The sequence below is a fragment of the Mixophyes fleayi genome, chromosome 11 (genome assembly GCF_038048845.1).
Source record: "Mixophyes fleayi isolate aMixFle1 chromosome 11, aMixFle1.hap1, whole genome shotgun sequence".
Lineage (NCBI taxonomy): Eukaryota > Metazoa > Chordata > Amphibia > Anura > Limnodynastidae > Mixophyes > Mixophyes fleayi.
The window spans coordinates 15,221,686-15,234,141 of record NC_134412.1 but is presented as its reverse complement, the minus strand read 5'-3'; the positions used below and the strand labels follow the sequence as shown (position 1 = coordinate 15,234,141).

At 44.2% G+C, this 12,456-nt stretch overlaps 2 protein-coding genes across 3 annotated transcripts; one reads left to right on the top strand and one right to left on the bottom strand.

The window, feature by feature from the left end:
- Positions 1–1,182: 1,182 nt before the first annotated feature.
- LOC142107344 (uncharacterized) lies at positions 1,183–6,035 on the bottom strand. Its single transcript, XM_075190728.1, has 3 exons — positions 5,909–6,035; positions 4,329–4,983; positions 1,183–3,524 (listed from the first exon to the last, which is right to left on the bottom strand). The coding sequence occupies exons 2-3, from the start codon at positions 4,973–4,975 to the stop codon at positions 2,480–2,482; spliced, it is 1,692 nt and encodes a 563-aa protein (XP_075046829.1). The 5' UTR covers positions 4,976–4,983; positions 5,909–6,035; the 3' UTR covers positions 1,183–2,479.
- Positions 5,491–12,288, top strand: LOC142107343 (interferon-inducible GTPase 5-like). Of its 2 annotated transcripts, none has more exons than XM_075190726.1 (3): positions 5,491–5,559; positions 8,266–8,921; positions 9,553–12,288. In XM_075190726.1, exons 1-3 carry the CDS (start codon positions 5,506–5,508, stop codon positions 10,664–10,666), a joined length of 1,824 nt encoding a protein of 607 aa, XP_075046827.1. In that variant the 5' UTR covers positions 5,491–5,505; the 3' UTR covers positions 10,667–12,288. The 2 variants fall into 2 exon arrangements, with proteins under 2 accessions (XP_075046827.1, XP_075046828.1); XM_075190727.1 differs by lacking the exon at positions 5,491–5,559 and adding an exon at positions 6,050–6,135.
- Positions 12,289–12,456: the final 168 nt, after the last annotated feature.

The following is a 12,456-nucleotide window of genomic DNA, read 5'->3' as shown; positions in this document are numbered from 1 at the left end:
TGTGCAAAACAGAATACTAATTTGCACCCCTTGCATTGTAACATGGTTTTGTCCATGAGACTGAAATAAGAAGTTTCTCAAATTAAGATCCTTAATGAATCAGGCCCTATGTGATTAAACTTAGCATTTTTCGATTTGGACGCTGCCATCTTGATCTCGTTCCAAGTATATGCTGATATCAGAAAATTCCACGATGCTGGAAATGGGTTTACTTTCACTTTAAGATAACCACTGCTCGTTAGTTAAGGTCATCCCCATGTAGTTGTCAAAGTCACCTTCTTGCCCCTCCTTTTGGGATACCCACCGTTACCTCAGGATCATTGGTGTGTCACCCCTGCATATGACAGCTCTGTACCAAGGACTGGGCAGGAGAATTACATTGCCAAGACGGTAACTTGAATGTGGAAATGAATGGGACACTGGATTATACATGCCATCGGGTATCTGATTCACTGCACACCCTCCCAATTTAGCAGATTCAATCTCAAGGACGAGTTCCGATTTCCAGTATTCTCCCCCCCTCCCATCAAACCCCCCTCAGTCCAGTGGCTCCAATCAGGGAACACCGCAAATGAAGTAATCTGTCACAAAGGGCCACGTATCATTGGTGCTTTAAATGAGTCTAAAGTAGTAAAAACATGTATAAAACATAGCATTTGCTATGCAGTTTACTTAATGTCACTTTTAGGCTTTTTGGATGCATTTAAACGCGCAAATGCATGGGAGTTAAAGAAGTAGCGCTCCGAAAGACGCTACCATATTGGAACGCAACAAAAAAGCCAGTATGGAAATGCTCAAAATAATGCTTTTTCGTGTCAGGAACGTTTACATATAAACTGAATTTAAGAAATGCCAGTATATACGAGGCTTAAAAATGGTCTGTATTACCTACTAATTGAATTAGCATTTGTCTGTGGTTGTCAAACTTCCTTTAAGCATCAGCAAGGACTATTGAAAGTATCAAGAAATAAAAAAGTAATTCTATCTCTTTCACTGTAATTATAAGTCAGTGCTATGAAACAGATGGGTGACAGTACCTTTTATCCAGACCGTGGATTCAATTTTGTTTCTTCGTTATGAAACATTTCTACGCCAGCTGTAGCAGTGACAGGTTTAAATACCATAACCACACACACACACACGTGTTTAACAGCCACACAGAATGTAAACAATGCAGACATGTCAGGTATAACAGCAGCTAGTTTATTAGCTTAATGATCATGACAAGAAACATGGATATAAATAGGTTGCTCTGTCATCCGTCTATTACACCCGAGCACGCCTGTTATCTAGCGGTGCTCCTTGTAGTGACATGCAGTACATTGAGAAATAACAATTTCTTCAAGCTATCGTTTTTACACAAGTGTCACAAACTGTGAATTATCAACTTATAACAACTGTCGTGGGCAGCGGCTGTTCCCGATAGGCTAATAACAAACTATATAGTGCAAACATGTCACTATTGTCGTGCAAAATAAACCTCAGCTGACGTGTTATCATTTCACTCGACATATGTATACTTTCAGTACAATTCTGTGTTTCTTGGTTTTAGTGAAGGCAAGAAGTAGCTTGCGGGCTTGTTCGATCGGTCATTAACGTGTACACCGCAAATAGGCCCCGCCTACTGGTGACAGATCCCTTGTTTTGAAAGCATTCCGTGAAGTATGAAGACCAATACGGCTTAAAATTAGGCCGATCGATTGTAAGGATCTTATCTGTATTCAGTGTCCTCCTAACAAATCAGTAAAACTAAGTTACAAATATAAAACAATTAGGCTGCGCTGAAAAATAGGTTTAATGTGGAAGTAGTAAATTAAGGTTATAACAGTATAAGACTCATCATAAAACATTGATGCCATCCTGAGTGCCAGCGTCCTTGCCCACCAGTCCGCCTCCTGACTCTACACGATCCAGTATTTATCTTTTTATATTTCACACTTATCTCCAGTCTGTTTTATGGTTCCCCCCAGTCCTCATAATTAAAATAAGCGAGCATAAAACACCGTAAGAAAGCTGTCACTTTTTTATGGGGCAGTCTACATTTAATTAGATAAATTATACTGGAATCCATGAATGAATTTCTAGATTTGCTTTTATTTAGTAACACTTAATTACCACGTTGGCATGTATGCAGGAGATAGCTGGCGATACTGACCATGCATTAACTATACAGCAGATATTCGAAACACAGTTAGCTCAGACCAGACGCCTATAGGAAGGGAGACTAGACACCGAGCACCCTACGGACATCTCCGAGGCTTGGCGCACTGGCTTTGGTTAAATACGCCTTCCTTAGACTGAGAATACTATGAGCACTACGGTTGTAAGACTGCATGTAGTTAATTTGGTATGTGTATGTTACTTTCACACAGTTTGGGATAAAGCAAAGCCAATCCTCCAATCTAGACATAGATACACAATAAGCGTACATGTGCGACTCTATGGCCCAGCGCACTGGGCTGCTGATTGGTCAGCAGACTCACACACAAGGCCAATGGCAAATGGCAGTCCTTTCTTTCCCCACCTTGTGATTGGTGCACCCATGGAGCAGTAACCTCTCTGCATCCTCCGCCATGCCCCAAACGGCCCCAGCCAGCAGTCGGTAGGTGCGTTCTTGAGACAGTTTGGTGGGGGTGTCTTCTCCTCCTCCCCAGTGTGGTATGTAACTCCAGACTATCTCCGACAGAGAAAGAGGTTGAGATACCATTTGAAGCAGGTGTTCTGCACTTGGGTCCTGCGCTAGGTTGCACTGGACCTCGGTGCGCAAGTCCTCAGCACTGCAGCCGGTCACTTGTGACATCAGCGTTAAGGAGTCATCGTCCAGACCGAAGCGTGCGCGGAATGAGGAAAGGGCAGAGGAGAGGGTGGACACGGCTTCTGGGAGCAGACCTTGAGAAGACTTGGAGCATATATCCAGGCAGAGATCATATATCCCCATCATAAGCCTTCTGCGTTCTCTCCTTACTAGCTGAACGATGATGGAGGGGATGGCATGTAGGAGCCTCTCTCTCACTAGTTGAGGTCCTCCCTTCTCCAAAGCCACCCGCAGTCCAGGCAAATCAGTGCCAGCATGGCACTTTTTACCTCCTTCCACCTGCCCCTTGACATCATGATTATGTCTTCTGTCTCCTTCTCCACCGATCAGCATACAGTGTTTGCCAGCTGCGACCAAGGCCTCCACCAGTGTGGCGCGAGAGCTGTTGTCCATCCCCGAGCCGACAATCAAGTAGACATCGCAGGCCTCTGATTGCAGGTTCTGCAGGTACTGTTCCACGGACATGGGAGGTGTCCCAGGACCTGGGAGGGGTCTCACTACAAGACCTGATAGAGGGGGGTCACAAAGCGCACAGAGAATACCATCTTTGTCATTGCCGGTCACTCCCACCACAGCAGAAACAGGAGGGGGGTTGTCTAAGAAGATGCTGAGGAGAGAACAGAACTCCGAGAGTCCTTCTTGATCACACTGCACCTCAAACACCGACACCAGCTCTTGACAGTGAGGTGCGGCGTTGCAACTGACTGGCCTGTAAACAAACAGAGATGTCTGTAAGAAATCACTATGGTCCAGAACCGAGAAAAGTCAACATTCCCATGAAACGAGATATCATGTTAATGTTTTAAGCTTTATTGCAGTCCATAATAGTGATGTAATAATTTTTAGAGATATAAGTTCCAAATATACATGGTTTAAAAGACTTATACCAATCATTTTGAAATACGGGGACTTCAGACCTATTAATAATTTTTTTATTTCAATCTGATAATTATCGCTATTCCATTTGTTCGTAAACTAATGCTGACGTCATGTTTAGTCAACCGCTTGCTTAGCATTATGGAGACTGGCTGGGCTATGTGTTGTTGGTTAAATGAATGATGTACGGATAATGTACCCAAATCAGCCTTCTATACAAAATCTATTTGACTGGTCTGCAGACCTCCATATCCAAGCAGCCATCCTGATTCCTTCACACACTGTAATATGGTAGACAAGCTGTATGGAAACTCAGGTGTGCAGAGCTGTCAAATTCTGCCCATGCAGGCAGTTGATTGGCTTGCAGTCAGCTGGGTAAATACAGGTATGGAATCTCTTATTCAGAAACCTGTCTGCCTTTCTTGTTTTGGTCATAGGATACCTAGATAAGCAACAGATTCAATGTAGAAGGTTGTGTAGCTACTTCACAGCAATACAACTTTTTAAAGAAGTTTAAAAAAAAAAATCAATGTTTTCATGATTAACCCAATCTATGTAAATGTGGCCTCTTATAATAATATTACATGTAGACAAAGCAGGGTCAAATAATAGCTACCACCTAAATTCCACCGCTCACCTCTTCCACTGTAGAATCTCCTTCTCCATATAATCCACCATCCCTGGAAAGTCGAAGTTCTGGGGTTCCAAGGAAGATACCAGAAAGACGCTGGATTCTTGCAGCCCAGTTCCGCCAAGTTGTTCCTGTGTGACGCCCCTAAGGCTCAGAAGTGTCTGCCCTCTCCAGTAACTCTTTCCCTGCCGTCTCTTTTCGGTGTGCAGAGTTAGGTCAACGTGAGTCTGCACCACACAGAAGGGTCTCCCTAAATGTTTCAGGGCCCCTAGGAGCTGCAGGTCTGCCGGGGCGATAGACTCCCCAAACGTGACCACCAAGCACTGCACAGTATCAGGCTTGATGCCTTCTAGATACGCGGTGGAAGAGTCACCAGGTTTGTACCCTGGGTAATCAAGAAGAGTCACATTGGGCAAAGGTGGGTAAGTATACTGCCCGACTTTATGAGACCCCTCCTCTCCCTTAAAATATGAGTCCAAAAAACTAGGAGTGAATTGCTCTGTGTGCTGACAAAGAGAACGGACTAGTGTGGATTTTCCAGATCCCCGTGGTCCAATGACGGCGACGGTGAAATGGAGGGATTCCGGAGGGAGAGGTGTATCGGGGGAAGGGGGTCCGGAAGATCCGTCTGCAGGTACCTCAGCATCCGCCATGTTTATTCCTGGCAACAACAAAAATATAAACATGGAGGGATTAAAAAGATACACAGGATGAGAAAGTGAAAGTGGGACTCACCACTTATCTAATTAAATGTAAAAGAACACAGACCTCATGTGAATACAAGCTGAAAACAGAAGACACAGCGGAAAAAAACAGTGGACTATATTGAGACAGCAAAGTGAAGCGCATTAAGGATCTCAAAGACGTGTACAAAATCTCAGAAAAAAATTATGTACGGATTTAAGACACTAAACTTTACATACAATATACATACAATCATATAGAGGGGGTGACAGTGGGAACACAAAGCGAAAAAGAGCAGGGGGTCACAATGAGACTGCAGAGATAAGGGGTGGGGGGCAATGGCCTACAAGCTACAATAAACGCAGATGGAAGATAGATGAAGGGAAACCACAAAGCGGCAAGTTGGGGCCACAGGGAGGCAGCTGGGCGAAGAGGGGGCAGACATCACAACACTACAATGTTAAATGCAAACATGGGGTGGATAGGGTTAAGGGCCACAATGACACAGCAGGGTGAAGAAGCGAAGGAAAAAGGATTCCATCAAGACAGAGAGGTGATGAATAACATTGGGGTACAATGGGACAGCAGAGGGGAAGGTTATAACAAGATGGTGCTACAATGAGGCAGCATAGTGAGAATAATAATCATAATAATAATAATAACAATAACAATAATAATAACAACAATAACAATAACAATAATAATAATAATGCAGGATGATTTAAAGAGGTCACAATAAGACAAAGAGGATAAGGATCTGCAATGTGTGCAGCAGGGTGCGTAAAACGACACAGCAGAAAGGGAACTGGGGGAGTCCGGGGGCCACAGTGGTAGACACACCCGGGGGCCACAGTAAGTGGGTGAGACAATGGCATACAGGGAATACCCGGATGTAGACTTACCTGCTGCCCGATCCCGCACCAGAGGCCGGAGGTATAATGACACAGGCCGGGTACAGGGAGGAGGTATAATGACTCAGGCCGGGTACACGGAGGAGATGACACTGCAGAGAGGAGGGAGGATCAGCGGAGGAGGAGGAGGAAGCTGGAGGACATACACTGTGTATGAGCCGAGGACTGAGGACACCGAGGGGCTGACATCCCCCCAGCTGGACATCTACCTATAACCAGTGAGGAGAGGGTGACCCCGACCCCCCCCCCCATCTCTGTACGATCCATATACACCCATCACCCCCTGTGTATGATAGCTGCCCCCTGTCTATAATAGCTGCCCCCTGTGTATGATAACTGCCCTCCTGTGTATGATAGCTGCCCCCTGTCTATGATAGCTGCCCCCTGTGTATGATAGCTGCCCCCTGTGTATGACAGCTGCCCCCTGTATATAATAGCTGCCCCCTGTGTATGATAACTGCCCTCCTGTGTATGATAGCTGCCCCCTGTCTATGATAGCTGCCCCCTGTGTATGATAACTGCCCTCTGTGTATGACAGCTGCCCCCTGTATATAATAGCTGCCCCCTGTGTATGACAGCTGCCCCCTGTCTATAATAGCTGCCCCCTGTGTATGATAACTGCCCTCCTGTGTATGACAACTGCCCTCCTGTGTATGATAGCTGCCCCCTGTCTATGATAACTGCCCCCTGTGTATGACAGCTGCCCCCTGTATATAATAGCTGCCCCCTGTGTATGACAGCTGCCCCCTGTCTATAATAGCTGCCCCCTGTGTATGATAACTGCCCTCCTGTGTATGATAGCTGCCCCCTGTCTATGATAACTGCTCCCTGTGTATGATAACTACCCCCTGTGTATGATAACTGCCCTCCTGTGTATGATAGCTGCCCCCTGTCTATGATAACTGCTCCCTGTGTATGATAACTGCCCCCTGTGTATGATAGCTGCCCCCTGTGTATGATAACTGCCCCCTGTGTATGATAGCTGCCCCCTGTGTAAGATAACTGTCCCCTGTGTATGATAACTGCCCTCCTGTGTATGATAACTGCTCCCCTGTGTATGATAACTGCCCCCCTGTATGATAACTGCCCCCTGTGTATGATAGCTGCCCTCCTGTGTATGATAACTGCCCCCCTGTATGATAACTGCCCCCCTGTATGATAGCTGCCCCCTGTGTTATCCCAATAACCCATCACATCATATAGATTTTCCAAGCAATCCTCCTATAACATATATTCACCCTACTGAGTTATTCATGTCACCCTATAATATATACATCATATTCTGATGTATTCCCTGCACCTCATCCTATAATATATACACCCTATTCTGATGTATTCCTTGCACCTCATCCTATAATATATACACCCTATTCTGATGTATTTCCTGCACCTCACCCTATAATATATACTCTCTATTCTGATGTATTCCCTGCACCTCACCCTATAATATATACACCCTATTCTGATGTATTCCCTGCACCTCACCCTATAATATATACACCCTATTCTGATGTATTCCCTGCACCCCATCCTATAATATATACACCCTATTCTGATGTATTCCCTGCACCTCACCCTATAATATATACACTCTATTCTGATGTATTCCCTGCACCTCACCCTATAATATATACACCCTATTCTGATGTATTCCCTGCACCTCACCCTATAATATATACACCCTATTCTGATGTATTCCCTGCACCCCATCCTATAATATATACACCCTATTCTGATGTATTCCCTGCACCCCATCCTATAATATATACACCCTATTCTGATGTATTCCTTGTACCCCATCCTATAATATATACACCCTATTCTGATGTACTCCCTGCACCTCACCCTATAATATATACACCCTATTCTGATGTACTCCCTGCACCTCACCCTATAATATATACACCCAATTCTGATGTATTCCCTGCACCCCATCCTATAATATATACACCCTATTCTGATGTATTCCCTGCACCTCATCCTATAATATATACACACTAGGCCCTACATCCTATCCTACAATCTCATATATACAGGATCTGAATCGTCCCCTGCACCCCATTTTATAATAATATCATACAATAACCTGATTTATTCCATGCACCCTATTTTATAATACTTTCATATACATCCTATATTATGCTACCTATCCTTTGTTATTACATACTTAGTCCAATTCTGCACCCTATCTTCCCCAGATACCATTCTCCAAGAATATCACAGGGCTAAGGGCATATGAACGACTTACCAAGTCTTGTCAACCCTGCGTGTCTGTCCCAAGGTTTATGTTACTTCAAATATTATATTGCTGCACTCTAAATATCCATCTTCCCCCCCTTCCCTTACAGGTTATGGAAACCTTCAGTGAGTTGAGCTTGTCCGATGATGAACTGAAAATACCTGAAGCTAATAATGAGATATGTGATCATTCTGAAGACCTGCCTCCTGAAGACTGCTGGGATTTCTCTGTTGCTGTTGCAGGAGGCCCCGGTGTGGGTAAAACGGTTTTGATTCAGGCCCTACTAGGCCTCACCGAGAATGGTCAGCCTTCAAGAGCCACCTTCCTTCATCAGAACAGACCTGGTGGCCCCTTGCTGTACCTTCACCCTTCCCACCCAGGTCTGACTCTCTGGGAGCTGCCACTGGACGATGGGTCCCCTGAGAAGTGGATTTCAGAGGCCGATCTTCTGCTTCTGGTGACTGACGCCCAGTTCTCGCAGGTTTACGTTGACTTGGCCCGCAGCGCACTTACACAGGGTAAAAGGCTCTGCTTTGTCCGCACCAAGGTGGACTGTGACCTGCACACCCTGAAGAGAAGGATGAAGGAAGAGTACGTGAAGATGGAGGTGTTGTCGGTGTTACGCACAGTCACCCTACTGCCGTTCGATATAATGATAGAACCGGAAGCTTCGCCTCTCTTCTTGGTGTCTGGTTATGAGCCATGTAAACTGGACACTCCAGGGTTGAAGACAGAAATAGAGAAGACATCGAGAGAGTGTGGCAGGTAAGAAGCCATGTTGGTGGTTTTCACGGTGGCGATAAAGTGTAGGTTACAGCAATATGACTAATGAAGAGGTTCAATGCTTTGACTGGTGAATACATCCCTATTTTGACCGACCAAACAACAAAATCTGTCCAGCGTGACCCGTAAAGCCTCAATCTACATTTTTTCCTTATATACTCAATTTGAACCTAAATCATTAAGGAGAGCAAAGCATAAAAAGGAGTAATTTTGCACCTGGGCAAAACCATGTTGCATTGGAGGGGGGGGGGGGGGCGGTAAATTCAAAATGTGGGGACAGATTTATAGTTGGGGTAGGGCATGTCCTAGATCAACTTTGAATTTTACTGTAAATTAAAGCTATCAAGTATTTGTGTTCTAGATGCAAAAACAGACTGTATTTGACTTATGTGCAAAATAATAAACTAATTTGCACCCCTTGCATTGTAAGATGGTTTGTCCCGAAGAACATTTACTCCTTTTTTTGCCTTATGACTCAGGCCCTTTATGTTTACTGTGCCCTCCTATTTCTTTTCCCCCCTCCTAACTCAATTATCTATTTGTGTAACATTTATTTGGTACTGTATTTCATAGCTCACCTTTTTAACTAATGTTTTAACCCTTTTTTCTGCAGACCCCTGTGCCTCGCCCAGCAGGGGTACGATGTGATTGGATATGAAGAGATCGCCGAGTTGCAGTCTGCACTGGAGAGAGGAGGAATCTCAGAGATGGTCAGGTTCATCCAGAGCAGCCTGGACTCGCTGTTGGACACACGTTTTCATCTTGCACTGATGGGGGGTAATCCGGGCTTCCGTCACTCTATTCTGAATTGCCTCCACGGACTGAGAAACGGGGAGGACGGTGCAGCCCATGGCGGTAACCCAGAAAATCCGGTAGAGTATCCCAGTCTAAAGTACCCCAAGGCCAGCTTGTGGGACCTCCCCGGAATGGAGAGCCTGGAATCTCAGCCGAAAAAGTACCTGGAGAGTGTTCACATCGGCCGTTACGACTTCACGCTACTGTTCCTCACACCGTGGCAGGAGGCCTCAAGTAGTTATAGATCGCTGGTTCTAGAGATGAAGAAGGAGGGCAGAGAGAGTTTCTTTGTCCAGGATTGTGACAACGACGACGCCCCACAAGGACCTATAAATAGTGAAGTCTTTGTCCTATCTCCTGATAAACTGGCAGGGTCCGAATTTCATAGGTTATTGAGTTGCCTGGAGAAGAAACTCTCCATCCAGAAATTACGAGCGTTCGTCCTCTCGCTCCCGAACCTCTCCGCTGAAGTCATTCAGAAGAAGAAGGAGGCACTTTCCCAGGAAGTCTGGAAGGTAGCTCTACTGTCTAGCCTGGTGGCCAGTGTACCTGTCCCTGGATTGGCTATTGCGTGCGACCTTTCCTTGCTGACTGCCCGTCTAGACACCTATCGCCAAGAGCTAGGGTTGGATGCTGATTCTCTGGCCAATCTGTCCCATAAGTCAGGGGTCCCAGTTCCCACACTAATGCTAGAGATCCAGAGTCCTGCAGGAAAGGGGGTGACTCGTGGGCTTGTTGGGAAGATGCTAGGCTCGGCCACTGGTATCGGGTTAGAGGTTGCAGGAGTATTTTTGCACAGGTTCCCGCTCTTGGGTCCCTTGGCCACTGGAGGAATCGCTTTCCATGCCAGCTACTTGGTATTGAGTCGGTGTTTGGAGGCAATGTCAGACGATGCCCAAAGAGTACTAGCTAGAGCGCAACCACCTGCTTAAATTCAATTAATAAGTCGCATTGCTAATGCATTCAGTTAATATCGCTGCTAACAATTTTTAGCAATGGTAAAGGAAAATGCCATATAGAAATGCCATTTAGAGTCCTTCCATCACGAACAATGCCACCAACTGTACCTAACCACTGGCTAATCTTAACAACAGTTTGTTGGGTTAGGCCATTAAGGGGGAAGCGCACCAAATTGTTTTCAATTCATATTACCCAATTTATAATGTGACTTGCAAATCAGTTTTTATTCACCCTTATTGTTAAAATACAGCACTTTTGAGCGCTGTTTGGACCTGTTTTTCTGAATGTGGAATTCCAACACTCCTTTATCAAACGAATTTGCATAAAGTCTACTCTTGGTTTTCATACTTATAATCCTGTTCTCTCCCCTGGAGGGGGGCAGTGAAAGTACTATCTAGTCTCTTTGCAAATTCAATTGACAAAACAACTGCTGGTATTCAGAAAGGGCAAATAGCTGTAAACAGTGTTTATATGTTCTCTATTTCAGCCATAAGGCACCAGGAGAAAAAAAAAGGTTTTATTTATCTGGTTGTCAATGGGGGAGGGGGGCATTAAAATTTGAGAGCGATCAATTATTACATTACTACAACTTGCAACACCAGTTAAAGTTTAAACTAGGATTAATCGTTAATACAAGCTACCTTATTGTAACGCATATAGTTATGTCTACCAGAATGGATGTAAATCCGAGTAAATATGAGGTAGAATATTTTGATCCAAACGGAAATATAACTTAATGGTTTGTCTCATCTCGGGGAACTAAAAATGTAGTTTTGGGTGGCATTATTCTGTAATGACTAAACAAGGACATAAAGTTGATTGGACCCCAAGATTGATTTTATTTATGCTATTTATTCACTTCAAACTACTCTCCATACTATCCTCATCCATCGCCATATCGCAAAGCCTCAATCACAGAAAATCCTCTACCAATTAAAGTATATCTGGTCCCCATGAGATAGTGGAGGCAGCCATTTTGATTCCTCATGAATATTGGTTCCCTTTTACAAAATGGCCACCTCCAAGGTGGGTAAGGAAACTGTTACCATGGAGCAAAATGCTGTCCTGCACTTTATCATCTCAGGAAATAGGTGAACCTTTGTAATGAGAATAGATGAACAACGTGGCTTGGTTTATGAACAATTATTTGTTTTTTATTTGGCAATTTGTCGAATCAGTCAGCAATCCTAGGATAAGTACAATACAGCCATAATATTAAAACCCATGAGCTTTGTTGCTGGTTTTCTGCACAGTGACCAAGTTGTGCAAAATAATTATCATTATCACGCAGTAGCACGCTACGGTATTTGGTGAGACACAGTGTAGTGACAATGCAGCCATTTAACCTGTGCTATAGTGTAGTTGTGACACATGGCGCCATCTGCTGTTTTCATTTTGTATTGAGTTTATAACTTATTTATGTATTTATATAACACCACAATGCTCCGCAGCACTTGTCAACCCATTATTAAGATATACCGAAAGCTGATTCTTTGCCCTATGACAGCTCTTTATTGAAAACATATTTGCATGATTGCAAGTGTCTGATTTCATTTATTTTACTGATCGCTAAAATAAAAGAATAATTACATAAGTCTCAGAGTATTTCACTTATTTTAGATACAGTTCTTTGTTTTCTAGTATATTGTCTTTCATGCTTCAGGTATATTAGGTCATACCAGAGGGTTATTAGCCAGCATTGCTCAAAAGTTATAGGAACACATAGTAACCAATCACCAATTAGCTTTTATCTTCCTAGTGA

Coding starts and splice junctions, on each gene's coding strand:
- LOC142107344 (XM_075190728.1), bottom strand. CDS start 4,975: ATGGCGGATGCTGAGGTACCTGCAGACGGATCTTCCGGACCCCCTTCC. Junction 3,525..4,328: donor GAGATTCTACAGTGGAAGAG/GTGAGCGGTGGA, acceptor GTTTGTTTACAG/GCCAGTCAGTTGCAACGCCG.
- LOC142107343 (XM_075190726.1), top strand. CDS start 5,506: ATGACACAGCAGGGTGAAGAAGCGAAGGAAAAAGGATTCCATCAAGAC. Junction 5,560..8,265: donor GATTCCATCAAGACAGAGAG/GTGATGAATAAC, acceptor CTTCCCTTACAG/GTTATGGAAACCTTCAGTGA. Junction 8,922..9,552: donor ACATCGAGAGAGTGTGGCAG/GTAAGAAGCCAT, acceptor TTTTTTCTGCAG/ACCCCTGTGCCTCGCCCAGC.